The sequence below is a fragment of the Gordionus sp. m RMFG-2023 genome, chromosome 2 (assembly GCF_954871325.1).
Source record: "Gordionus sp. m RMFG-2023 chromosome 2, tfGorSpeb1-WG-v2, whole genome shotgun sequence".
In the NCBI taxonomy this organism is placed as follows: Eukaryota; Metazoa; Nematomorpha; class Gordioida; order Chordodea; family Parachordodidae; genus Gordionus; species Gordionus sp. m RMFG-2023.
The window spans coordinates 34,791,089-34,817,406 of record NC_088776.1 but is presented as its reverse complement, the minus strand read 5'-3'; the positions used below and the strand labels follow the sequence as shown (position 1 = coordinate 34,817,406).

General features: G+C 27.5%; 1 protein-coding gene across 1 annotated transcript; it reads left to right on the top strand.

The window, feature by feature from the left end:
• The first annotated feature begins 13,669 nt into the window (after nt 1–13,669).
• LOC135924285 (uncharacterized) lies at nt 13,670–15,551 on the top strand. The gene is made up of 3 exons (XM_065459340.1): nt 13,670–14,055; nt 14,227–14,498; nt 15,520–15,551. The coding sequence occupies exons 1-3, from the start codon at nt 13,670–13,672 to the stop codon at nt 15,549–15,551; spliced, it is 690 nt and encodes a 229-aa protein (XP_065315412.1).
• The last annotated feature ends 10,767 nt before the right edge of the window (nt 15,552–26,318 follow it).

Sequence of the window (26,318 nt, the reverse complement as noted above, 5' to 3'; positions counted from 1 at the left end):
TTATCTAAAAATCTCTGAAATTCAGATTTATCTCATTCGTCAAATTTTTGGCAATTCTTCTTAATAAGACTATATATTCATTTCACGGAGTTATAAAAAGAGTTTCATCTTGTTATAACCGGTTTAATCAGATATCTTCCCATGTTTTCGTTAAAAATGGCTGCACAGTTTGAAGATTGCCCATGTTTATTTCACAATAGCTTACAATTAGAAAATTTAGAAATGGTTTTAAAATGAACATCGTTACCTGCTTTTACAATGTCAACACTTGCAATGAGATTTAAGGTGTGTGCTGACCAGGAATGATGCTGAGGTATGTATAAAATACTATCATTAGTATTCTGATTTTCAAATAGATCAAATAATGACAGAAGAACTATTTCATCATCCGATTCTTCTCCTTGTTTATATACTCTAATAAATTTTTAATAAATATATTATAATTTTTTTTACTTGAAAGCTTTTATATAATTTCAAGCATTGTCGGTAATGCATGTAACATTATTTTGTATTTATGTGTGGTAAAAATTTCAAAGTTCATTTTTGCTAGATAATAAAATGTGTGTTTTTGGTTTAGCCTTTTACAAGCTAAGCAGGCTGAAACCCTCTCCAGAGTGTCTGTGTGTAACCCGTGTACCGTCATTCCTAAATAAGAACTTTTTTAAAGACAATATTATCAATTTATAAAATATATATTTTATATACCGATGATAAGCTGACCAAGAACCCAAAGTTGTACAGACAATTTTTGGGATACATAATAAATCAATTAATTTCTTTGCCATGTGTCATATGCTTTTTTAATTTATACGTAAGTCTAGACATCACATTTTTAATTGGCTGTAATTTTTGGATAATATTAATAAATACAGTGCTTTCTACAATTGAATAGTTGTAATTCTTCAATTACAATTAAAAACTAATTCAACAACAGCTTGTTGTGGTATTTTTATCTTTGATGTAGATGGATTCTGCATCTCAATAAGTGCGATTTGATTGGCTTTAATTTTTTTTTTATTACTATTCAAATGTTCATTAATCTCTTTCATTTTTGAGGAATTTACAGTCTTTAATTTTTTAATTAAAATATTATTAATTCCTGAATTTTTTATTTTAAATAAATTAACTTTTTCGATAATTGAAGATATCTTTGAAAAAATTAGTTGCATTTTTTAATCCCTCACTAAACTTATTGTCAAGGAAAACATTAAAAATTAAAATTCCAAAGATGATTTTCCAATTACTTATCTTTTTCCCAATTATCATTTAAATGGAATCAGAAAAAATATTTAAGTTCAGTTTTCTAAAACACTATTGCTTCAAATTTTTATCCATATATATAATTTTTTTAAAAATACATATGCTATTTAAACAAAGTTTTTGAAAATCACTATTTATTATTTAAATTTATTAACAATTTTAAGTTAAACCAATAGCAATACTAAATACAAAAGTAAAAGATATGGTTTAAACCCAATTAATATTTTGAACCAATACCAATATTTTGTTATTGGGGTTTTAGTGTTGGTTCCCAGCACTATACTATAGTATAATTTAATTGCTTATATTTTAATTTCATGATTAAACTTTTCAAAATATTATGAAAGAATATTTCCTTTAATGGTTATTTTATAGTGCTGTAAACATTTTTAAAAAAATCGAACGCGTTCACGTTCACGTTCAAATTCAAAAAACGCGTTCAAGTTCATGAACGGGTTCAAAATTTTATGATAAATTTTTTTTAAAATTTAATTTAATATAAATAAATGCCTTATATTTTTCAACACAATATATTAGCCATGATAAAAAATAATAGTTTTATTTTGATAATATAATTATAAATACAATATAATAGAGCGATAAAAAAATAAATTTATAAAAAAATTTTCTTATTAATTTTTAATAATAATTGCTTTTCAAAATTTTCATCTGATAGGCATGAACGCTTGGCAGTTAATACAGCGTTAGCTATACTATAAACTCGCTCAACAGGGGCAGATGAAGTAATTGCGGTGTTATACTTGATAAACAATTCTTTTAAAAGGGGGAATTTATTAAAAACATTTAATGTTTTATCCATTATTTCAAAAAATTGAGCTATGTTATCATCCTCCAATCTGCCCTCTTCTTCCTCGTCAAAAAAAAAAGATATCTCGGAATTGACAATTCTTTCATTATCAATTCTTGGGGTTTCAATGCCTTTTTTCAAAAGAGCTATAAGTTTATTCTTTAAAGGTTCATTTTGTGGAAGCTTTATCCAAGGCCATTGAAGCTTGAATATCGGATGTATAATTGCTGAAAGAAGATATTGATCTTCATATATATGTTGAAATCTTTAAAAAATAAAATATATGTAATTAATTTGATAGTGATAGGTTTAATACCTTTTATTAATCCCATTTAATACAGCATCTATCAATGGTTGCCCATATTTTAGACCACTGAGTTTGTTTAATTTTATAATAACTATTGTTATTGTCGGGGTCAAATATCCCAAATGCATCTTTTCCTCACTTTCTAAAATAGTGAGAGCTGTTGCAATAGGCTCCATGATCTATTTTAATATTTAAATTCATTATAATATTTATTCTAAAAAATTTTATTAGGACTTACAATACAGTACTCTTCCAAAATAATTTTATCATTGTTTGAGAGTCTAGCTAATCCTCCCATATCACAGACTTTGTCAAACAGAATTTTCTTTTACTAAGGAATCTAGTAATTTCAAAGAATTATAATAAGAATTCCATCGGGTAATAACAGGCCTAATAAGTAATCTTGACAAATTACTCTTTAAGTCTGCAGCAAATGATGCTGACTGATTTTGTTTGTTCCATAAACTTTTGCATTTATCAAATGCACTATTTAATATTCTTTTAAAAGATACATCTTCTAATGCTTTTTCAGCATCAACACTTGCCACTAAATTAAGATTGTGGCAAGCACAAGAGTGATGTTTGGGGAGATAGATAAAGTTTTCCTCCCTATTTTGATTTTCAAACACCTCATTTAATGATAATGATTCAATTTCATCTTCCTCATCTTCAGATATTTTCTCAAATAATCTATAATTTTTTAAATATAAAAATTAAAATATAGACTATTTATTTATACCTAAAGGCCTTTAAAAAGTTTCTTGCATTATCAGTGACACATAATGTTACCTTATTATGTATTTTAAATTTCTTTAGAAGGTTTGAAATTGTTTCAGCTAAATAATCATATGTGTGTTTGCTAGTTAGCCTTTGGCAAGCTAAGCATGCCGATTTTCTTTCTAAAGTGACAGCATCTAACCAGTGTACAGTCATGCCTAAAAACGAAATAATATAAACAAATTGATATATTCAAAGTTTAATGTACAAAATACCAAGTATGATGACCATGAATCTGCTGTGATGCAAAGAATTGCTGAGAAATTTTAACAACAGACACTCTTAAATTATAAAAAAAATGCATCAAATGTGATTCAATCACAAATTGATGATGCAATAATTAACTTCATTATAGAAGAACTAGAGCCTTTTAATATTGTTGAAAAACCTGCTTTTGTAAAAATGATAACCACATTACAACCAAATAAAAAGGTTATGTCACGCCCGACCCTTGTGTCAAAAATATCAAAAGATTATAATATCATGATAGATAAAATGATAACTTGTTTAGGCAATACTTTACTTTTTTTTAATTGTATCACTATAATTTGTTAAATGATCATTAATTTCTTGCATCATACTATCATGAGAACTCTGTAAAAATTAAGGAATATTTGATAAATTATGCTACAGATAATATTATTTTATTAAATTGGTAATAGCAAAGTTATGACTTATAAAATAATTCTAAAATCAGTGTTTGACAGTACCACAAATACTTGTATCTAAGATACAAGATCCTTTTGTATCTTGTACTCAGTACTTTTTGACATTTTTAACTAGTCTGAAAAGAATCTTTTTCATTTTCTTGACAAAAGATATATTCTTTTTAATATTTATGTTTTTTAAAATTTTACATATCACAGTATATATCTTATTTTCCCCTATTTTAAATACATTGACAAACAAAATTAGCTCCCATAAAAATACTAGTTTCCCTTTCATATCTATGCTAAGAATGGACTAATATTAATATTAAAATGCCTTATTATAATTAACTATATATATTATATTATGTAATTATTTTTACTTAGAACAATTAAAATAAATTATTAACTGGCTATATAGTTATACATATTATATAATATAAAATAATTAATGTTACAATCAGATGTCTTTTTAAATTGGAGCTTGAAGATGTTGACACTGAATTAATACTTTTTGGACACATTTTACATTTGGTAACTATTGAATTACCTTTTGATTTTAAAACAGTGAAATATTTTTGATATTTAAGCCATGGTAATTCTAATTCATCTAATATTGAATTTTGATTTTCAGAATCTGATGAAGAAATATTTATATCCATGCAAAATGCTAATCTATAAATTAAAATATAAAATATTCAAATTAATAAACTTTAATCTTATCTTCTCTAGCAGTAGCACGTTATGGTACGTTAATTGCAATATGAAAGAGGAAAAAGTAAAAACAGCTGAATAAAAAATATAAGACTTTTTTGTTAAAAAATTGAATTAAATATTAATTTTTCAAATAAATAAAAATATAAGACTTTTTTGTTAAAAAATGCGGATTAATATTAATTTTTCAAATAAATAAAAATAAAAAGTGTTTTTAAAATTGAACGAACGTAAAATTGAACGCGTTCATCAAAGAAAAGGAACGCGTTCACGTTCAAAGTTCGTCAAAAAAAAGGAACGCCGTTTATCACCTTTTTTCAAAAAAACGAACTTCGTTCCGTTTTGAACGCGTTCGTTTACAACACTATTATTTTATACCCATGATTTAATATTCTATTATTAAAATAATGCTTAAAATAATTATATATTAATTCATCTTTTTACCTTCATGTGCTTTTTTAAGTTTGAACTGCTGAACATTGGGGTTGAAATATTTGCTTGGGACATAATTTACATTTACAAAGTGTAGACTTTGTATCCTTAATTTTCTTTATTTGTGGAAGAGTTAAATCATCTTCATCTGAAGAAGTAAGTACTATAAACATAATATTCTTAAAATAAATTATAAAATAGAATATTAATATTATTATTAACATTTACTTTGAATTTTGATTGAATATTAATTAGATTAATATTCGATTGAAAATTTAACAACGAGTATTTAAAATTAGAATGAGGAATTATGGTTCATATGAATTAAAAACTCGGCTTAAAATACTTATATTAAAAAATAAATAAAAGTAATTTTATAGTATTATAGTATAATAAATTTTTTTAATATTTTTTAAGAAAAAATTTAAAGTAATGAGTAACTTTTTGAATTACCGTTCAAAAAAAAGAAAAGCGTTACCGTTACTCGTTATTTCTTCAAAAAAGGTAACGACGTTACTTTTTGACGTTATTTTATAGCACTAGTTTTTACAAGAGTTTTAAATTCCTCTATTAATAAATTATTACACTGCAAATCATTATATACATTTTATTTTAAAATACAGCAAAGACAAAGAAAATAAATTTTTATTTATTATAATAGAAATTAATGATAATAAGGAATAAAATAGCATTTATATTGTTTAATAATATATGAGATTTTGATATGCTACCCCGCAAAAACCTAATAGTCAAACAATTTTCAACACTTTTACCACCCCTGCAGAACTCCTTTTTTTTGGGAAAATGTAATTTACAAATCAACTATTTTTTATTTTCAATTAAAAAATATCCCGTAAAGCTTTGATGGCTTTATGTTTTCATCGATTTCCTCAATAATTAACATCTTATTACTTATATCCGATATCACGTATCTCATTTGATCTATGTAATGAAAAACTGTAACGTTTAACTTTAATTCTTATAAAATATTTGCAAATTAAAAACAATATGATTATTATATTTTTAAATATTAATATATTTTAAAAATGATACTAATATATTTTAAAAATGATATTAATATATTATAAAATAATATTAATATATTTTAATGATATTAATATATTTAAAAATGATATTAATATATTAAAAAATGTTATTAATATATTTTAAACATGATAATTATATAATATATTAATATATTCTAAAAATAATAATTATGTATATTTATAATAGTATATCTAAAAAAATAAAGGAAACTGTAGCTATAGCGTTAAAAAACGAAGTTAGTTTTACCTCCTATAGCTATAAACTACCCACTAAAGATTTCTTGTAACTACAACTATAGCTATAAAAAAAATTAAGCTAGCCACAACTAAGCTGAAATTGTAGTAGGTTATTGCACTATTGTTGTTATATATTCCCTTTATGGAAGCCCACATTCTATAACTACTACCCAAGATACTTCTAGTTAAACAAAGTGGTTGTTGACAATAGAATCTATCGAAATATATAAATTTAAAAATTTGTCAAAATATCAGTTGGGAAGAAACTGTATGTCATCCTATTACACCTATTCAAAAAAATTAGGATAATATATTAAACGCTCATATTTTGGATCGAAAAATCTACTTCAATTTCTAGTGGTTAAAAAGCAAAGTAATTTATGTAAAATATAAGATGTTTATTTTAGAGGAACATATAACAATTTTGCATTATCTAATATTTACTCTATCTGAAAAATAATTTTAATATATAACAATATAAATAATAACTATAAAAACTCCGCTGAATCCGAGGACTATGCCCAATAAAGCGAAAACAGAGCTATAAAATGAATAAAATATTGTAAAATTTACCCATATTCATTATAATAAATATATATATGTATTTCAAATAAAATTAATTACCCCCCCCCCCTTCCAAAAAAACAAAATAATAAAATAAAAACAACAATTTGAAAGAAAAATAATATAAAGATAATAATTTTTAAACTATAATTTAAAATTTTAATTTTTATACGGAAAAACCGGACTAATTGCACCCAAGCCTTAAGAAAATCCTGGATAGGCCTATGCTTTCTTAAAATAATTTATTTTAATTTTGCTGAAATATGTCCGCATTTAACAATATTTGACCGGCCATATATTTCTCCGACATCCTGGTATTACAAATAATTTTCGCCAATGCAGATGAAATATCCAACTTTTTTAAATATTTAGCCCCCTCCCCTCCTTTTCAGTAGGGATTTTATGTTTTGAACGTGAGTAGATCTAATTAAAAAATAATTATACCGATCAGCTGTTAAATTTTTAGAGATTTGCCGCGTAGTGCGATATCGGCTTCTTTAGGAAGATGAAATATACCAAAATCAAGCAGACTCGTCTATTTAATGCAAATATTTTATAAATTATTATCTGTTAAACTTGCTTAAAATAAACCATTCATCTATTTATAAATTTTATCAAAATATGTTAAAAAATTATTTTAATCCATTCATATTTTAACCAATTTTGGGAGAAATTGGTTCAATAGATAAAAAAAATTAAAGGATAGTGGCGTTGGCAAACATGGCCATTCACTTATCCCCTACATAATTTTTATTCTAACTATTACAATTTTAGACTGACCCTAGCCAGATCAAAAATGCTACCTTATACAGATAATATTTTTGAAATGATTAATAATAATATCAAAATCCGTTAGACGTATTTTTTTAAATCTAAAAATCAAATGAATATTTTTGATGATTTTTCTTGTATAAAAAATATGTATATTAAATTTAATACTGCATTGCCTGCTAGTATTGAACCATTATTTAGTCATAGCTTATACTTTCTGATCATCGCTAATAACAGTATAAATGTTATTATTTGAGATGCAATAAAAAAATGATATATTTGACATTTTAATCATTTTTTATTTGTGGAATAGAGATAAGTAAAAAATATTTCAAAAAAAATTCAAAAGAAGCTACTTATTTTTAAATAAGCTAATGCGAGCAACTTTTTTGGTAAGATTGGGGTAGCGATAACGCGTTACTTTTGAAGGTAGCTTTTAACAACATTAGAAAATATTTTTTACTATTAAAAATTAATCCAGATAAAAACAAATCTTAGATGTAAAGCAAACCATTTTATGGTTAAAGAAAAGATATTCTTTATAGAAAAATCATGAATAAAAAAAGTAAATGTGATCACAAAATAATAGTCTGATATTCATTTATTAGCTTTAGTAATAATGGAAGAAGAGAAACAAAGGGTAAAATATAGCCCTAGAGTCTAAAGCTTTTGGAACTCACCTAGGCATTAACTCAATTACAACTCTCTGTAAGGTATTTATTAGATGTTAGATTTGTTAATTTTTGTGTTTATAGATATTGGTGACCACAATTATTTCAGACACTATTGATTTTATAAAATCACGTAATAGATGTCAGAAAATTAATTTAAATATTTTAATGAATGCATCTTCAGATCATTTTTATTTCTAAATATTTTGTGATAATTATGTTATCTTTTGGGATATAATATTTTTTTGAAATAAAGTTATTTGACTAAATCTCGCATCTGCCGCAAAATGATTGGTCTTAAAAAATTGGAGCTTAGGAGTGAGACAAAACGAGGATAATTTTCTTTTATATTGCTAAAATCTTTAATATCTAAAAATATGAATGCTGATATAGTATTAAAAATTTACTTCTGATTCAGTTTTTAACACATACTTGCATTTGCTAGTCCAACATCTAAAAATCGTACATTCCCAAAATAGGAAAGTAGTAGAATTAAAATTATTATATGTCCTATTTCACATATCAGTCATAGATCCCAATATATTGAAATTTCTAAAGGATATACTATAAGAAACCATTAAACGTTTACTTAATCGGGGTTGAACACTTGGAAAGGAAACAATTTGCCGAAGTTGTGCCTGAGGTTAAATTTCTTCCAAAATTGGTAATGATGAACATTTACGCAAAAAATAAAGAATCAAACTTAATTCGATTTCTTCCAATAATTTGAATTGACAACATTTAAAAGGCTTCTAAATAATTTTGCCCAATATTTTCTAACACTCAATTTTTAATTTGCAAGTTCGTTTGAAACTAACCTGTGAAAAAAATAAAGTAAGAACATATTCGTATACTACATTTAAGTTGATATATGCATATTATATCGGCATATCTCATATACACATATCAAACATTGCTTGCATTTTGTAATGTATTTAGTTAAAAGTTCTCCATCATTGCAATTTTCTTTCATAGAATCTTGAATAAATTCTTCATTTTCATTTTCAGATTCTAATTAGTAATAACGATGATGAATCAAATCGTCTGTACTCTTCTTAACGCCAGATTGTCATAAATTCTAAATGAAATAACATATCTCGCAGTTTATCACTATCAATCTAGCTAACGAAGAGATTCTTTTCAAAGCCCCCTTAGTTATTTTCCTATTAATTCAAAACTTCTAGGGTATTGAGCATAAACTAATTACTATCAGATAGCTTCATTTCTGTAAATTTGAAAAGTTATTTGGACGTTCATCTGAATATTTTTCAAAACACATCTTCTCTTTATGACTAATTCTAGGCTGCGGTATTTCAATTTCTATGCAAATCTCATCCGGTATCATCAAATAGGCTAATTTTTATTGATAGATAATACCATATTTGTAGATTTCATATAAATTGAGATGAAATTTATAGAATATAAAGAAATTTTAGAATTCTAGGCAGTTCAAATGCCTAAGTTTTTTTGTTTGTAAATATCTTGATAAAGCTATATTTTTTCTTTATAATGTTATATTTGAATGAAAGGATCATTAATAATCTCAATTAATTAAAAAGATTTATGGATAAATGCAATAGAGGTCCCAATCTTTTTATTCCTTAAACATTTACATTGGGGTTATGTTATATGAATTTAGCAAATATGGTTCATTTCAGTTAGATTGAGGGGGGTTATAAATTTTCTTAATATTTAGTGCACATGCAAAAATAATCCAACCAGCCAGTATTTTAAATCAGGGACTGGGAAATGTTATCATAAACTAGGTAGCTTTTATTTTAACTTAAAATAAATGTTTTGCAAAATTTAAAATATTTTATTTTTATGGCAAAATTAAAATGAATATGCATTTTTTATATTATAAAAATCTATCTTATTTTGTAGATATCATACATATATATTTAATAACACAATAATTATTTCTACGGGGTTTGATTTTGTTTGGTCATTTATTATTTACATTTCCGTACATTCCCATCAAATATTTATATATGTTAGCGGCAATGTGTTTTTTTCTGATAATATATTATTTTTACAACTTAACTTTAAATCATATTTTGAGGGCATTTACTTAAATTTAAAGATATGATATATTCCATCATGTTTGGAATACCTACCCTATGTATTTCAGAAAATTTTATCATGAACTTTTGGACTTAATATAATTTATATTAGTTTTTCCATCGATTTTCTATATAAATTCTAAATGATTCGAAGGTTAACGGCAAATTGTATAAAGATTCATAATATAGGTATTCTAAACATGTCGGAAATTATTTCCTTTCCTATAAAATCAGATTAAATTTTAAAAAACGCGCTCAAAAAATTATTCTAAATTGAAAAAATAACACATTGCCGGAAAGAACACATTGCCCATATACATATAATAAATTTTCTATATATAAACTATAAATATTGCATGCATATGTTACCGGCAATGTTTTTTTTCCTGTAATATGTTATTTTTACATTTTAAATCCTTGTTTTTACCAGAATACTCAAGCAGGTTTAGAATACCCATCTTATGAGTTGCAGATGATTTTATCGTTAACTTTAGAGTCATTTAAAATTTTTATGAAAAATCTATGTAAAAACTAATATAAATTATATTAAGTCAAAACTTCATGGGATAGGTATTCCAAACTTGATAGAATTTATTTCCGGTATAATCAAATTATTAAATTTAACAAGTACGGGCTCAAAAGCTGATAAAGTTGAAAAAATAACTCATTGCCGTGCCGCTATCATATATATATATTTATATAAATTAATTAAATATTTACTTGAGACTATATTTTGAAACAATAATAATGAATAAAACTCTTCCCTACTTAAATTCTATTTGATCCACATTTAAGAACTAATGAAAATAGGGAAATAGTTTGATTTTCGACTGCTGTGGAGTAAACATTTAAAACTAATTTCTTTATAGCGCATATAATTTCACCAAAAAATTAAATTAATATTTAATAAATTTTTAAATTTATAATATTAAAAATTATTCTGTCTTAATACATATTTAGATTTTATACCAATTTTTTTAAAAAAATTATCTTTTTTCTTTCTAAGGCCCCTCAATTTTTGAAATCTCGAGACCCCGTGAGACATTTTTCCACTAGGCTTACTGGCCAGTCCGCCCCTGAATTAAATACTTGGAATATTTATTTTTCAAATTTAAGATATTAAAATGTATAACAATAAATATATTCTATATATTTATAATAGGAAATGCTTGAATAATATTTTTAAAAATATCTTCTTTAAATAAATATATGTTGCTATGTAATCTTCCATAAACTGGGACATCCCAGATTTAACATGTCTATGAACTCGGGTCCACAAAATATATTATTATAAATAATTTAAACATTTATTCTCACTATTAAAACAATTATTAAAATTTAAAATATTTACTTAAAAAAAATATTAAAATTTGAAAAAAATATGTGTAAAAATTAACAATTAATGGTTTTCGTTAATAAAAATATCACTCAACAAAAAAATATTTTTTAAAAAAAATAAAAAAAATTCAACCAATCATATGACAGATAAATAAATAACAGATAACCAGGTAGTTATGGCTCACAAACCATAATCTTACCAAATAAATATAGATATAAAGAAAATATTTGTTTCAGTTTAAAAAGAATAATTTAAAACATTAAGATTTGATTTTAAATTTTATTCAATATTTTATTAATTTTTATATAAAAAATTTTGGATGCCATAAATATAAGTGTTAAATTTTAATCAGCTACAAATATGATTAAAAATATAATTATATATGCATCTCAATTTTAAGATAAGCCAACAGGAAATGATTGAAACACAATTAGATTGATATTAATAGAGATCCTCTGTGATTAAGCTTTTGTCCTATAAAAATTTTAAGGCCTGAGATCCGAATAATACGATGGTAAATTTTAATTTAAAATTTTCTGCCCTCATGATGGAAAACAGCATAATTTTAACCACAAGGAGAAAATTATCATAATTATGAGTTTTCATTATATAGGATTGTAAATCGCAGGGGTGGCTTAATGGGTTATGATGTATGCTTGGAAACAGAAGGACGCAGAGGACGCAGGTATAATCCTGGTAAGGAGCATAAAAACTTTTAGGTTTTTCTTCGATGACTGATGTGTAAAGACATATGGTAAGATGAATTTCGGAGCTTAGAGATGACACCCCGGTCACCAAATGGCCTGGACAGCCGGGTGCTAAGGATACTTGTCCAATAAACATAATGAAGGAAACAAACGAAAATATGAATATTAAAGCTTTGGCGTTCCCTCCAAGCGACGCGCAGGGTGTAGACCTCTATCCTGTGAAAAGTAAAATAAAGGTCAAAGCAAGGAATACAAGGTTAGCAAGTTTGAATATTGGGACACTCAAAGGTAAAAGGAGAGAATTGGCATCAATGTTGAACAAGAGAAAAGTTGACTAGCGTGCATACAAGAGACGAAATGGAAAGGTCAGAAAACTTTGATGATTGGAGATGGGTATAAATTGTACTATAATGGAATTCTTAGTAATAGGAAAGGTGTCAGTATCATCCTCAGTCAAGATCTAACCTCTTCAATAGTAGAAATCAACAGGATCTCTGATAGACTAATGAAAATAAAACTCTGCATTGGTCAATCAATACTACACATCCTTTCAGTATATGCTTCTCAAACGGGTTGCAAGGAAGAAGAGAAAGATGACTTTAGAGCTATCCTTGATGAAGCTGTAATGGAAATCCCTAAGGATGACCTAGTCATAATAGATGGTGACTTAAATGCGCATGTGGGAAAAGCAAGAGATAGCTACAAAAGGCATCATGGTGGTTTTGGATATGGAGAAATAAATGATGAAGGAGAGAATATACAAAAATTTGCGCAAGTCTTCGACCTTGCCTTAACCAACACCTACTATAGGAAAAAAGAGAGTCATCTAATAACATATGAAAGTGGTACAAGGAAAACAGAGATAGATAACATGCTAATCTCTCGTAGAAGATTAAAAGATGTAATAAACTGCAAAGTCATCCCAGGAGAAGATATAACCGCTCAATACAAGCTACTAGTCATGGATTTGCACATCAAATCCACTCAAAACAAGATAAAACTGGAACCATGTATCAAATGGGGTAAATTAAAAATAATGACAGATGCCTTTGCAATCAATGCAAACATTGAAACAATAGATTCCTCCCAAGTCAGTAAAAAAATGTGGACAGACCATTCATCCAGATTTATAGACACTGCCAAATTAACACTAGGCTTGGCAAGGGGAGATAACAAATCATACAAAGAACTATGGTGGTGGAATGAAGAGGTATAAACCACTATACAGGAGAAAAAAACCCTTTATAAAATATGGTAGAAATCCAAAAACCCAGATGACAAGACAAGATACAAATCCAAGCAAAGGCGGTGGCTAGGGCCAAATCTATGGCATATGATGACATGTATGAAGAACTACATACAAAAGAAGGGCAATGTAAAATATACAGATTAGTCAAACAGCGAGAAAGGAATTCTAGGAATATAAACGGAGCTCCAAAAGTAATCAAAAATAAAGATGGGAAATTGATAATAAAGGAAAAAGAAATAATGAATAGATGGGAAATATTTTCAAGAGCTTCTCAACTTAATCCCCACATACTATATTTAGATGAACACTCCCCATGTCAAAACCTTATACCATCAATAACAGAACAAGAGTTAATCATATGCCTCAAGCATATGAAAAATAACAAAGATAGGAGTCCAGATGATATTCCAATAGAAAGCCTTAAAGCACTAGGAGATGATGGAATACATCTCCTCACGAATCTGTACAATAAAATACTTGGAAATGAAGAGGTTCCCCAAAAATGGAGGCAGAGCTATCTAGTTCCTATCTTCAAAAATAAAGGGGATCCACAGAATTATCAAAATTAGAGGGGCATAAAACTAATGTCGCACTCTCTAAAACTATACGAAAAAATAATAGAAAAAAAATTAAGAGACATAATCGAAATAGGAGAGACTCAGTTTAGCTTTATTCCTGGAAGATCAACAACTGATGCTATCTACGCAATTTGGAAAGTAAGTGAAAAATACAGGGAAAAGAACAAAAAGCTACACATGGTCTTTCTCGATCTAGAAAATGCCTTTGATAGAATTACAAGAAAACTTATCTGGTGGGCGCTATGCCACAAAAGGGTTCCCGAAAAATATATAAGAATAATACAGGATATGTATATGGGCCATACAACAATGGTCCGTAGCACAACAGGTACTTCAGCAGACTTCACAGTAGCCAAAGGAGTTCATCAAGGGTCGGCTCTCAGCCAACTTATCTTCATTACAGTAATAGATGTATTAGCACAGTCTATACCTCAAACAGTCCCGTGGAATATGGTATTTGCAGATGATATTTTGATACTTGCCGAATCCAAGGATGAAATGAAAGAAAGATTAGTGAGTTGGATAAATATCCTAGAAAAGCACGGACTAAAGGTAAATAGAGAAAAGAAGGAGTATATGGTGATAGGAGGAGATGAAACAGAGAGTATTGATATAAATGAATGGCAGATATCGGCAATTGAAAGCTGCAAATATTTGGGCTCCACTATACAAACATACAGCACAATAGAAAAAGAAATAAAGAGTAAAATTAATCAAGGGTGGTTAAAGTGGAGATCTTTATCTGGAGTGCTATTTGAAAATAGAATCCCACACAAATGAAAGGGGAAAATTTACAGTTCCATAGTACAACCAACTATTTTATATAGTTCGGAAACATGGCTAACCAAGGAATCAGACGAGAGAAGTCTACAAACTATGGAGATGAGAATGCTGAGGATGATTGCTGGGGTAACAAAAAAGGATAAAGTGCGCAGTACAAGAATACTACTAAATTTAAAGGTAGTGCTCATTAAAATAAGTTAATGATAAACAGACTTAGGTGGTATGGGCACACAATGAGAAGGTCTATGAACTACATAGGAAATAAGGTTGAGAGTTTGGAAGTTATGGGCAAACGTAAAAGAGGAAGACCAAAACTTTAATGAGGCCATAAAGTTAAAGCCAATATAAAGTAGTATAAATTAGATAAAGGATATAGTTGAATAACATAAAGTGGAGAGAAATATTGAAAGAGCTTACCACCAGAAAAGGTGAAAGCTAAATAGAAAAAAAAAATTATATAGGATTGTAAAATAAATAAATTCCCTATATATAGGATTGTAAAATAAATAAATTCCTTAAAAAAATTTTATAAAATCATTTTTATAATCATTCAAATATAATTAAAGATATTAAATCTAGTGATCTGCATCTGGCCTAATTTTTCAAGTCCGGCCCGAAATTTTTTAAAAAATATTTGCCGTCCTGGCCCAAACCCTAAGAAATTTATTTAAATATAGAAATTAATTCTTTTAAAATATTATAATTACTCAAAATAAAATATATATGTCATATGGTGTCTAGTTTCTATAAATAAAATCACGGGTCAATCAAAAGTTATCTTTTATAACTTTAAAAAAAAAATACCTCAAAAAATAACTTTAAAAAATTTCTAAAAAATACATATTTAAATTTCCTTATTATAAAATATAAACATAAATAAAATAACATAAAATAAATAAAAACAAAAAATATATAGCGAATAAATATTTTACAACTTTCTTTCTTTCTTTCTTTCTTTCTTTCTTTCTTTCTTTCTTTCTTTCTTTCTTTCTTTCTTTCTTTCTTTCTTTCTTTCTTTCTTTCTTTCTTTCTTTCTTTCTTTCTTTCTTTCTTTCTTTCTTTCTTTCTTTCTTTCTTTCTTTCTTTATTTCTTTCTTTCTTTCATTCTATGTCGCCAATATATTTGAAGCGATGAGAAAATAAATATTTTATAATTTTAATGACCTCCAAATATTTGAATGAAAACATCTCTTAAAAATCACTATTGTATTGATTCTAGAATAGCAAAATATCACTACGGTATTGAAGCACAATGTGTATTGATTTTACAATCCTACATCGGGTCTATTTATTAATAAAATTTCACGGAGCCTTTGTTTTGGCCTGTAGATAGATGTCGTGTAGAGTATGTTAAGTATATTAAAATCAGTATTACCAGTGTTATTATAATGATGTATTATAAAGAACATTTATAATTTTTAAAAATAAGAGAACTTAAAATACGTGTTAAAATGATAAAATTTACAGATTAAAATGATTACACTTCAATTTTAGAATGATACTTTACAAAATATATTTTATAAATTATAATCATCATTTTTGACTTGGATTCACCCATTGTTTCAAAAAGTATTTCTAGGAGTTGTTATTTGTAGCAGCCACCCATATTTTTTTAATGGTTGAAGAATTGGAGGAGATAACTCTAAGATGTAGCTTGAGAATAAATTTTACCCCCTGAGCATAAAGATGTATTCTTATATATAATTCTTACCTATGTTCATCTTGTAGATGTTCACGGTTTGAGATTTTTATCAGGGCATTGGCAGTCCACAAAAAATAAGCAACAGTATTTATTATTTTGAAAAAAATTGATTTAAATCAGTAGCTGATTTCTATCATTAAGTATTAACCAAAAAAGATTACACTAAAACTTGTTTAATTTGGCTTGATAATTAGGACAAATCACTAATTTGAGCAAAATTTTGAGTCCAAACAAATTCCACCTATTATTAATCTTAATAAATTAGACAACTGTCTAAGTTGGGCAAAGATCTTAATTCCAATTTTACTAAATCAGACATGTTTTACTGCATTTTTAAATTATGAAATGTATTAAAATGATATTAAATTAAAGCTCAATATATCACTCTGGATATTGGATGTTATGACAAAATTAAATAACCAAATTACAAATAAAAAATTTTAATTTAATTGTTAAAAATCGTGTCCCAGTATTTTTAACAAATTAAAAAATTTTTTAGTCTATTAAATTTCCTTTATTCAGGAGGTTTTTTTATCCGACCAATAAAGATCTTAGCCAAAATAATATTATGTAAGTCTAGTGCTCATGGCATAAAGGTTTGGACATCTATTTGCCAAATTTCGAGGCTAACATAAAATTATTTTGCTTGAAATCTTAACTGGGCAGTTTTTAAAACGACCCAAATCTAGCTTTACACTATTTGCAACAGTATGCATATTTCCTGGTTGATAATAAGAATATTAATATTTTATTGGATATATTTTTTTCACAATTATTTAAATAAATTTTAAAATACAATTAATGATATATATTTTTTAATTATATTAATTATGAAATAAGAAAAAATTATTTTATAAAATAATTATATCAAGTATATAAAAAAAATATATAAAATATTTAATAAAATAAATTACAAAATGTAGAAATTTTATATAGATTATATTAAAAATTTATTGTAAATAACTATATTTGATGAACTAGGAGGGAAATGGGAGTGTTTCGAAGAAACATTTGTATTCCCCTTTAAGATTTCAAATTGGATTTTTTGTTTAAGAGATAGGGACTCGTTTTTGACCCCTGTCCTTAATGAAATTCTTCTACCCAATTGATTTAAGAACTTTAGGGATTGGGGACCGGGGTTTCCAATGACGCTAAAAATTAGGGAAATAAATATAAAAGAATTAGAGAGGAATCTTTATTTATTAAACTTATTGGTTTCTTGTAATTCCAAAAGGTCGGTATTTCCGTTAGCCGGAAAAGAGGTAACACAAGAGACGTCCCAGACAAGTCTTTTGCCCCGTGCCAAGACGTTAAAGACATGCCGTCGGGACGCTTACCGTCCGAATTTAGGAGACCTAATGGCTCCAAACTATTGAAGAAACCGATCGAAATTAAGGCTTTGCCGATTAATCTATTAAGGTTGTTGTGCCTCAGGAAACGGCCACTGACTTTGAGACACGAAAAACAATGTCTAGAGAAAGGATCAACCTGTTTGTGACAGGCAGCACAGGTGTCCACAGAAGGGATAAGGCAATCAAGCCTATGGCCAATGGCAGTTTGAAACTCATCGTCTGTGAATAACGTTTCCTTTTTACCACTCGGAATCGCGTCTAGCCATTCATGGCCGTTAGAGTTTTTTTTTGCGATTCTGAGCAGTTGAAGGTTAGTTAGATCGGGACACATACAAAGTTTTTCAAACGCGCATTGAAGCATAGGGACCAGGAAGCTCTTTAGATGACTGGAAACTGTCCACCCCGGTATGCGGGCATAGAGGCGAGGGACCAATTGAAATCGGAAAAATTTAAGCAAAAGGGATTCGATAAAATGTTTAAATTTTAATTCGAAGGCCTTAAGGAGGGTATTGTACTGGAAAGCGGGGGAAGATTTAAATAAATGTAAGAATTTCGGTAGAAAAAGACATTTTTTGGTGAGAAAGAAGAATTGATGCTTGGGGAGATGAGGAAGATTCTTGAGTGAATTGGAAAGGGACTGGATCAAATTGTCAAAAGTTTTTTGACAAAAGGAAGTTGAAAAACCGATAGGGGAACCTAAAAGATAGAGTTCCTCTTGCGGAATGATTGTAAAATCTAAGGGATGGATAAAATCCTTATTGTTGAGAGAGGAAATTTCACACTTTTTCCTATTTAAGGAAAGACCAATTTTAGAAGCTTCCATTTCAACATACTCTATGGCCGATATAACATTGAAAGAACCGCCAAAAGAGCCATCGTCGAGATACCATAAATTAAGGTCTAATTTGAAATCAGACTTTAAATTTTTGATCAAATCCTGAATCACTATAGTAAAGAGCAAGGGACCTAGTGGATCATATTGCTGAATTCACTTTCCAGATGGTATGGGAAATTCCCCGAATTTGAGTAACGAAGGTACCCATAACAGGAATTAAGGAAATTCCAGTATTTTGGGAAATGAGGTAAAAGATGGTAAAAATGCCTTCCTTTGAATGGTGTTGAAGGTATTTCTAAAGTCTAACTTGCAGAAAACCTTATAGACCTCAGTATTTATAAAAATACGCGCAACATGTGAGGCCACTTCACACCCACCTCTCAGTCCAAATCCTAACTGTGAGGGAAATAAGAGGGAACTGGCCTTAGGCCGGATCCTATTTACAATAGTCTTGGCGACTAAATGGCGAAAGAACGACCCTATGGCTATGGGTCTAATGCCACCATCCGGTTTGGTTAAAGAAAAGGACGAATACAAAGAGGAAAATCGCATAAGAGGATATTATTGCAAACTTCAGTTAATGATTTCAGCAAAGGGTCAATAAAATCACTATCAGAGCATTGAATTAAATCCACAAAAAACCAGGTCTGAAACCGTCCAACTCACCTGTCGTCCCTTTTTTAAAGGACTTTAAGCACTTAAGTACTTCATCACAGGTAAAAGGAATAGGGGAAGAGGCATGCGGGTGAATGTTAAAAGGGGAAGCTAGTGGATGTTTCTAAAGGAGTTGTTGAAAGATAGTAATGATGATAGGTGAAATAGTATCATTGGAATTTAATATTCGGGCAGCACCGCTAATATCTCCAAGATCTAATTTTTCAGAGATCAATTTACAACGGAAAGAGTTGGGATTTAAAGAGTTAGATGGAGAAAATTCATCGATAATCGTATTTCCAAAATTGGACACTTTCTCTTTGATTGAGGCAGATAAGTTATTTATTCTATTCTTGGGCTTAACTAAAACTCGAAACCAGAAACTAATTAATTCCAACCGCAAGGGAATTGAGGAGAAATCTGAGTTTAAATTATTCATAAGAGACATAAGGAACCTTGAGATAGACTCTCAAGCGGCTATAGGGATCCTAGAAAGAACTGGGAGCTAACACGAATTAAGGAATAAATCAACAGAGCTTGAAGAACAACAAGCCGGACTGGGGTCATACGAGTGAGGAGCGTTAATAAAAGGATCTGGGCCGGAGGAGAGGGGAAATTTTCCAGAATTGGGGCAAGCGGGTGAACAATGTTTCCTAAACACACCATTTAAATTAAGCGAAATTATTTTTAAGCATACTTGACAACAAGAGTTTACCATGGGATGGCTTTGAAAGGGGGAAAACAAAAAAATAATTAACGGATATAACTTTGAAAAAAGTAACCAAAAAGATATTAACAAGGGAAATGGGGAATCAAAATTGAAAAAAAAAGAAAGATACATGAGCTATCCTATCAGAAGTTAATCGAAATTAGAGGGGTTGGTAAATTTAAAAAAAAAAAATTTATAAAATAAGGCTAGATACATAAAGTATAAAAAGTATTATTATTAACAAAAAAAAGGAAGGTATAAACAAGAAAAATGGGGGAAAGAAAAAATCAAAAATTGAAAAAAAAGAAAGATTCAAGAAATAATAAAAGGAACCTATATTTATTAGACTTTTTGAGTTTTTGGAGTTTCAAGAGGTCAGAATAATTGAGGAAAAGAGATAGCCCATAAAACATTCCAGACTAGCCTTTTAACACCAAGCCTAGTCTTTAAAGATAATCTCTCAGGACGCTTGCCATTCCTATTTAAAAGGTTGAGGAGCTCCAAACTATTTGGAAAACTGGCGGAAATAGAAGATTTGCCAATTAACCTACTGATTTTGGTACGGCAAAAAGGAATCTTTGACTTTAAGGCATGGGAAACATTAACTACCAACTGCTTCTACCTGCTGCTTGTTACAGACCGCACCAGTGTCAGCTGAAGGAATGGGCAACGTAAAAAAAACGAAAAAAGCAATGACACCATCACGATGTAACAATGAAACATTTTTAGAAAATTTTTGAATCACAAGGGATAATTCCCCAATGAACAATCGAAATAAGGGGGTTGGTAAATTTTAAATATTAAAAATTAGATGCATAAAGTATAAGGGGTATTATTAAGAACAAGAAAACAAGATTAAAGAGGGGGGGGTTTAAAAATTTAAGAAAAATAATAATAAAATAAAGATTTAGTTGATGGAGTATAACAAATGATATTATTGCACTACATGAGAACAAAAGAATTAAGTGGGCGGGTCGGCATAAAATAAAGATTAAGTTAATGGAGTATAACTATAAATGATATTATTGCATAACATGGGAACAAAAGAATTAAGTGGACGGGTAGGCGAAAAAATGCAACAATAAAAAATGGAAGTAAACAAAGAAAAATATTTCGGGAAATATTAGGGTGTAGTGGGAAGATTTGGCAAATAAAATGGGACATTTATAAATGACCGTAATAAAAAATAAGAGGTTTAATGTTTAACTTCATAGGGAAATTTTTCAGGGTGTGGTGTTATAGGGGGGGGGGGGAGTTAGGAATAAAAGGAATAATCGTAAAGAAAAAATTAACTTCGCCGGGAGAATTTTTAGTGTGGAGTGAGAAGGTTTGGTTAATAAAATGGATCATAAGATCATCAATAGAATTTAACTTCGTTGGGGTTTTCAGGGTGTGGGGATAATAAGAGGTTTGGCAAATAAAATGTAAAATTAAGTAATAATCGGATTGAACTTTGTCGGGAAAATTATTAGGGTGTGGAGACGTGGGAAGGTTTGGCAAATAAAAGAATAATCGAAAATAAAGGGAAAACAAGAAATACAAAAAAAAATTAAACTTTGTCGGGAGAATCTTTAGGGTGTGGTGATGTAAAAAGAATTCAAACTTAAGGAAATTTTTCTACGGCTGCCAAATAGGGAAATCTTAAGGTTGTCTTAGCACTATTCGTGTCACGACTGAAGTTAAGCGCTTCTTCGATTTGATAATGAAAGTTTTGATAGGACGAGCCTCCCTCTAAAGGTGGAGAATTTACGAATTGAATTCAAAAAAAATCGATGGTGCTTTCCGCGAATGTTGATATGTAGTAAATTTCTAAATCTTGTGTAGAATAATATCTAATTCCAAAATTTGATTGTATAAATAAACCACCATTTACCGAGCAGTTTGGAAATTTTACAATAAATTTTAATGAAAAAAAAATTAATTTTATAGAAAAAAAAACAATTCAGTATAAATTAATAATTAAGAATTCATTAACATTTTTTTCATTGAAATATAAATTGGTTGTTTTGAAATTTGTGAATAAGATGGTATGGGGTCGTTGCGAATGATGTATATGTAAGATGTAAATCATCAATTTTTTAAAATCCTTACACAGTTTAAATTATGACCATTTAGTCTACTACTACTTGAAGAAGAAATGGATTTTGAGCAAAAATTTATATTCATAAATTCCATTTGTATCGCGGCCAATTTAAATCTAAAGAGTAAAATAAATTAATAAAATCTTAGTTATAAAAGTAATTGCTAATCAGAAAATAATTTCCATTGTTTATTGGTAAGCGAAAGATAATTCCCAGGGGAAAAATTCCCCCAAATTTTATTTTCTATAAAGTGAGAAGGTTATTTTTGAAAATTAAAAAAAAATTATTAGGAGAATTTTTTTCTGGGGAATTATCCCCTGTGATTCAAAAATTTTCTAAAAATGTTCCATTGTTACATCGTGATGGTGTCATTGCTTTTTTCGTTTTTTTTACGTTGCCCATTCCTTCAGCTGACACTGGTGCGGTCCAAGCAGCAGGTAGAACCAGTTGGTAGTTAATGTTTCCCATGCCTTAAAGTCAAAGATTCCTTTTTGCCGTACCAAAATCAGTAGGTTAATTGGCAAATCTTCTATTTCCGCCAGTTTTCCAAATAGTTTGGAGCTCCTCAACCTTTTAAATAGGAATGGCAAGCGTCCTGAGAGATTATATTTAAAGACTAGGCTTGGTGTTAAAAGGCTAGTCTGGAATGTTTTTAGGTTATCTCTTTTCTCAATTTTTCTGACCTCTTGAAACTCCAAAAACTCAAAAAGTCTAATAAATATAGGTTCCTTTTATTATTTTATCTTTATTATCCTAATATTTAGTGTTTTGGGATCTCGCCAATCCCTAATTTTTTTAAAATCTATTGGGCAAGGAAATATCAAATAGTAATTTATGCTCTTAAATGTTGGATATTGAACCGAAAATCATTAATTTAGAATAGGGCGAAAAATGAATTTTGATTCGAGTAGCATAGGTGACAGATTAATATTATACCCATGTTTTTAACAAACAATTAAATATTGATACTAAATATAATAAACTAACTCATAAAACATTTTATTAGATAATTAATGATACATATTATAGACTTTTAAAGTGGCTAACGTTAAGATTACTAAAAAACGAGTCTTTCTAAGAAGGATTCAAATACTCCATTAATATTCTTAATATTAAAGACTGTAAGTTGTAAATCATAACATGTATATTCTTTTACAATACTTAATTTGCAATATTTCTGAAATCTATTACATAAATGTAAAATAGGTTTTATAAATGTTATGTGAGTTTTGCTTGAATCATGATGAGTTGTTATTAAAAATATAAAAAAAAATATTTTTTATCAGGAGTTGATAAGTTAAATCTAGAAACTAGCAAAGTTTATTTAACCTTTATTAACTTATATAAGAATTATATAATTACGAATCGAATCGAAAACGGTATTTTCAAATCGAATATATCGCACGATTGCGATAATTGTATTATTCTTTACGATTGTAATATTTCTTATTCGTATTTGTACAAATTAAATTTCAAAAAGTGATATGGAAGAAAATAAAAATGAACATGTTAAACATAAGAATAATTTGAAATATTTATGGATAATTTCGAATATTTTTAAATAATTTTGTATATTTACAAATTATTTCAATTAATATATAATTTTAAATTACGAATAATTCGATCGAATAATAGATAAAAAATCATTCGACAAAGATATTTACCTTATCGATTCGAAAATTCAAATCGAATAATTTATTATTCCTAGTGAAACGAGTGTTAAAAATCAACTAACAATAAAAGGAGGTAAAAATAATAAGATTTTATTTTAATTTAATACATATTGAAATTAAATATGGACAAGAATTAATTAAGATTAATCGTTTTTAACAGAGTTGTTAAAAGATACTTTTTAAATAGATCTAGATACAGATACAGATCATAGTCTAAAAATTTATCTAGATACAGATACAGCTTCTAAAAAGTTATCCTGATACAGATACAATTAAGAATGTATCATGATACGGATACAATTTAAATGTATCTAGGTACGGATACATTTTTATTATACTCTTAGATAAGGTTTGAATAAACCTAAATTAGGATTCTTTTGTGAAAATTCATGAAATGATCTAAAAAATTTATTGACTCGATATCACATTTATCAAAATATAAATAAAATAATGATTTTTAGATATTAATATAATATATGATTATTATAAATATTTATTATATATCATTAATAAAATAATATAATATCTGATTAAATGATTATAAATAATTATTAGATTTCAGTAATAAAATATTTTCAAAATTTTGGTCATTAAGACATCCTCGTTTATCTGTAAAGACATTTTTAGCTATACTAAAAAGTCTTTCAACAGGAGCGCTGGAAGGGATTGTGGTGTTATATTTAATGAAAAACATTTTTATATCAGGATATTGTTTAAAATACTAAAATCTCGGCATTCATTTTTGAAAAAACTATTTAAAATTTGTTGATTATCAGAATTTAAATCATTAACAATCATATCTCCTGCTGTGGGATACTGAAAAAAAATCGGATATTAAATTATTGGTTTTTTTTTCACAGGTTAATTTGCACTCATTTGAAGACTTTGATAATTCCTAAACTAATTTTTGTATTAATTGTTTTTTTTATTAAAATTTTCATCTATTTGCAACCATGTCCAATCTAGTTTAAAAAAAGGATGAAGCATAGTTGCCAAAATATTTTAATCTTCAAAAATTGTCCCAATAAAGCTTGAATTATTAAATATTGTTTAATTTATTATTAATTTACCTATCTACAATCCCTTTAAGTAAGGCATTTAAGAGTGGTAAACAAAATTTCAGGTTCATTTGTTTAAAATTTTTCAATTTAATAATGAGCTGGGAGTTGCACAGTAATAAGCTGTGAACTGACTCCTATGTATGAACTAAAAATTAACATTTCTTAAGATAGCTCAAATAATTTGTTAGTAATTAAATTATTATTCAAATTTAAATGTTAGCTATACCGGCGATAGGCACTCCAACAATCTGCTGTTGTGCATATTAACGATGGTTCTATTAGATTTTTAATGATTTCTTTCTTTTCATTCTCCCATCTTTGGGAAATTCTAGCAACCACTGTCTGTCTGCAAATTATATTTTTTTGTGGAGCTAATGTTTTGATCATTTTTATAAATGATGGATTTTTAACAACTGAAAATGACTGAATGCTATCTATAATAAAATCAGTTATTAAATCATCTAAAGTGGTTTGGGTTAAAGTCTGAGGTCTCTTGAAAAAAAAATCAATGGACGGAGCCTAGTCCAATATTTTCTTTAATAGATTTTTTCTCCTTCCCCTTTTTAAGAGTGTTTGATGTTTTCTCTTAAAATTTAAAATTGTAAACATTTATTTAGTATCTATACCCTTAAATGTTTTACAATGTTGCAAGTTGAGGTAATGCTAACTGAAATTTGTATATTTTTTGGTAGACATGTCAAACATTTTACTAACAGAGATTTGTTTTCTTTATTTTGAGATATTATTTTAAAATATTGTCTATAAATTGTCTATGGAATGTCGTCATTTTCGTCATCAATATTAATCTTAAAAATTAATATAATAATTAATATAATAGAATAAAATAAAATACCAATTCCAATGCAATTAAAAATGGCAAATTTAATATTTTACATATATATATTAATATTAAGTTATATGCTCATATGAAATAAAATAAATTTTACATTCAAGTATTTTTATTTATAATATAAAAAAGCGTTAAATAAAAGTATATCAAAATGTATCTTAAAAAGTATCTTAAAACAGATACATATACCTCTAAAATAATATCTAAATACAGATACTTTAATAAAAATCTATCTAGATACAGATACCATATTTTTATATCTAGATATTTGAACAACTCTGGTTTTTAAATAATAAAAAGAAATTATGTTGTAAATATATAATTTGTGTTAAAAAATGAAATTTTTTTTTTGATCTTCTTTGAGAATTTTCAAGTAAGATTTTTGATTAAATTTTATCTAAAGTTCTAATTCATTTTTTGTAAAAAGTCCTTTTGATATTTAAAAATA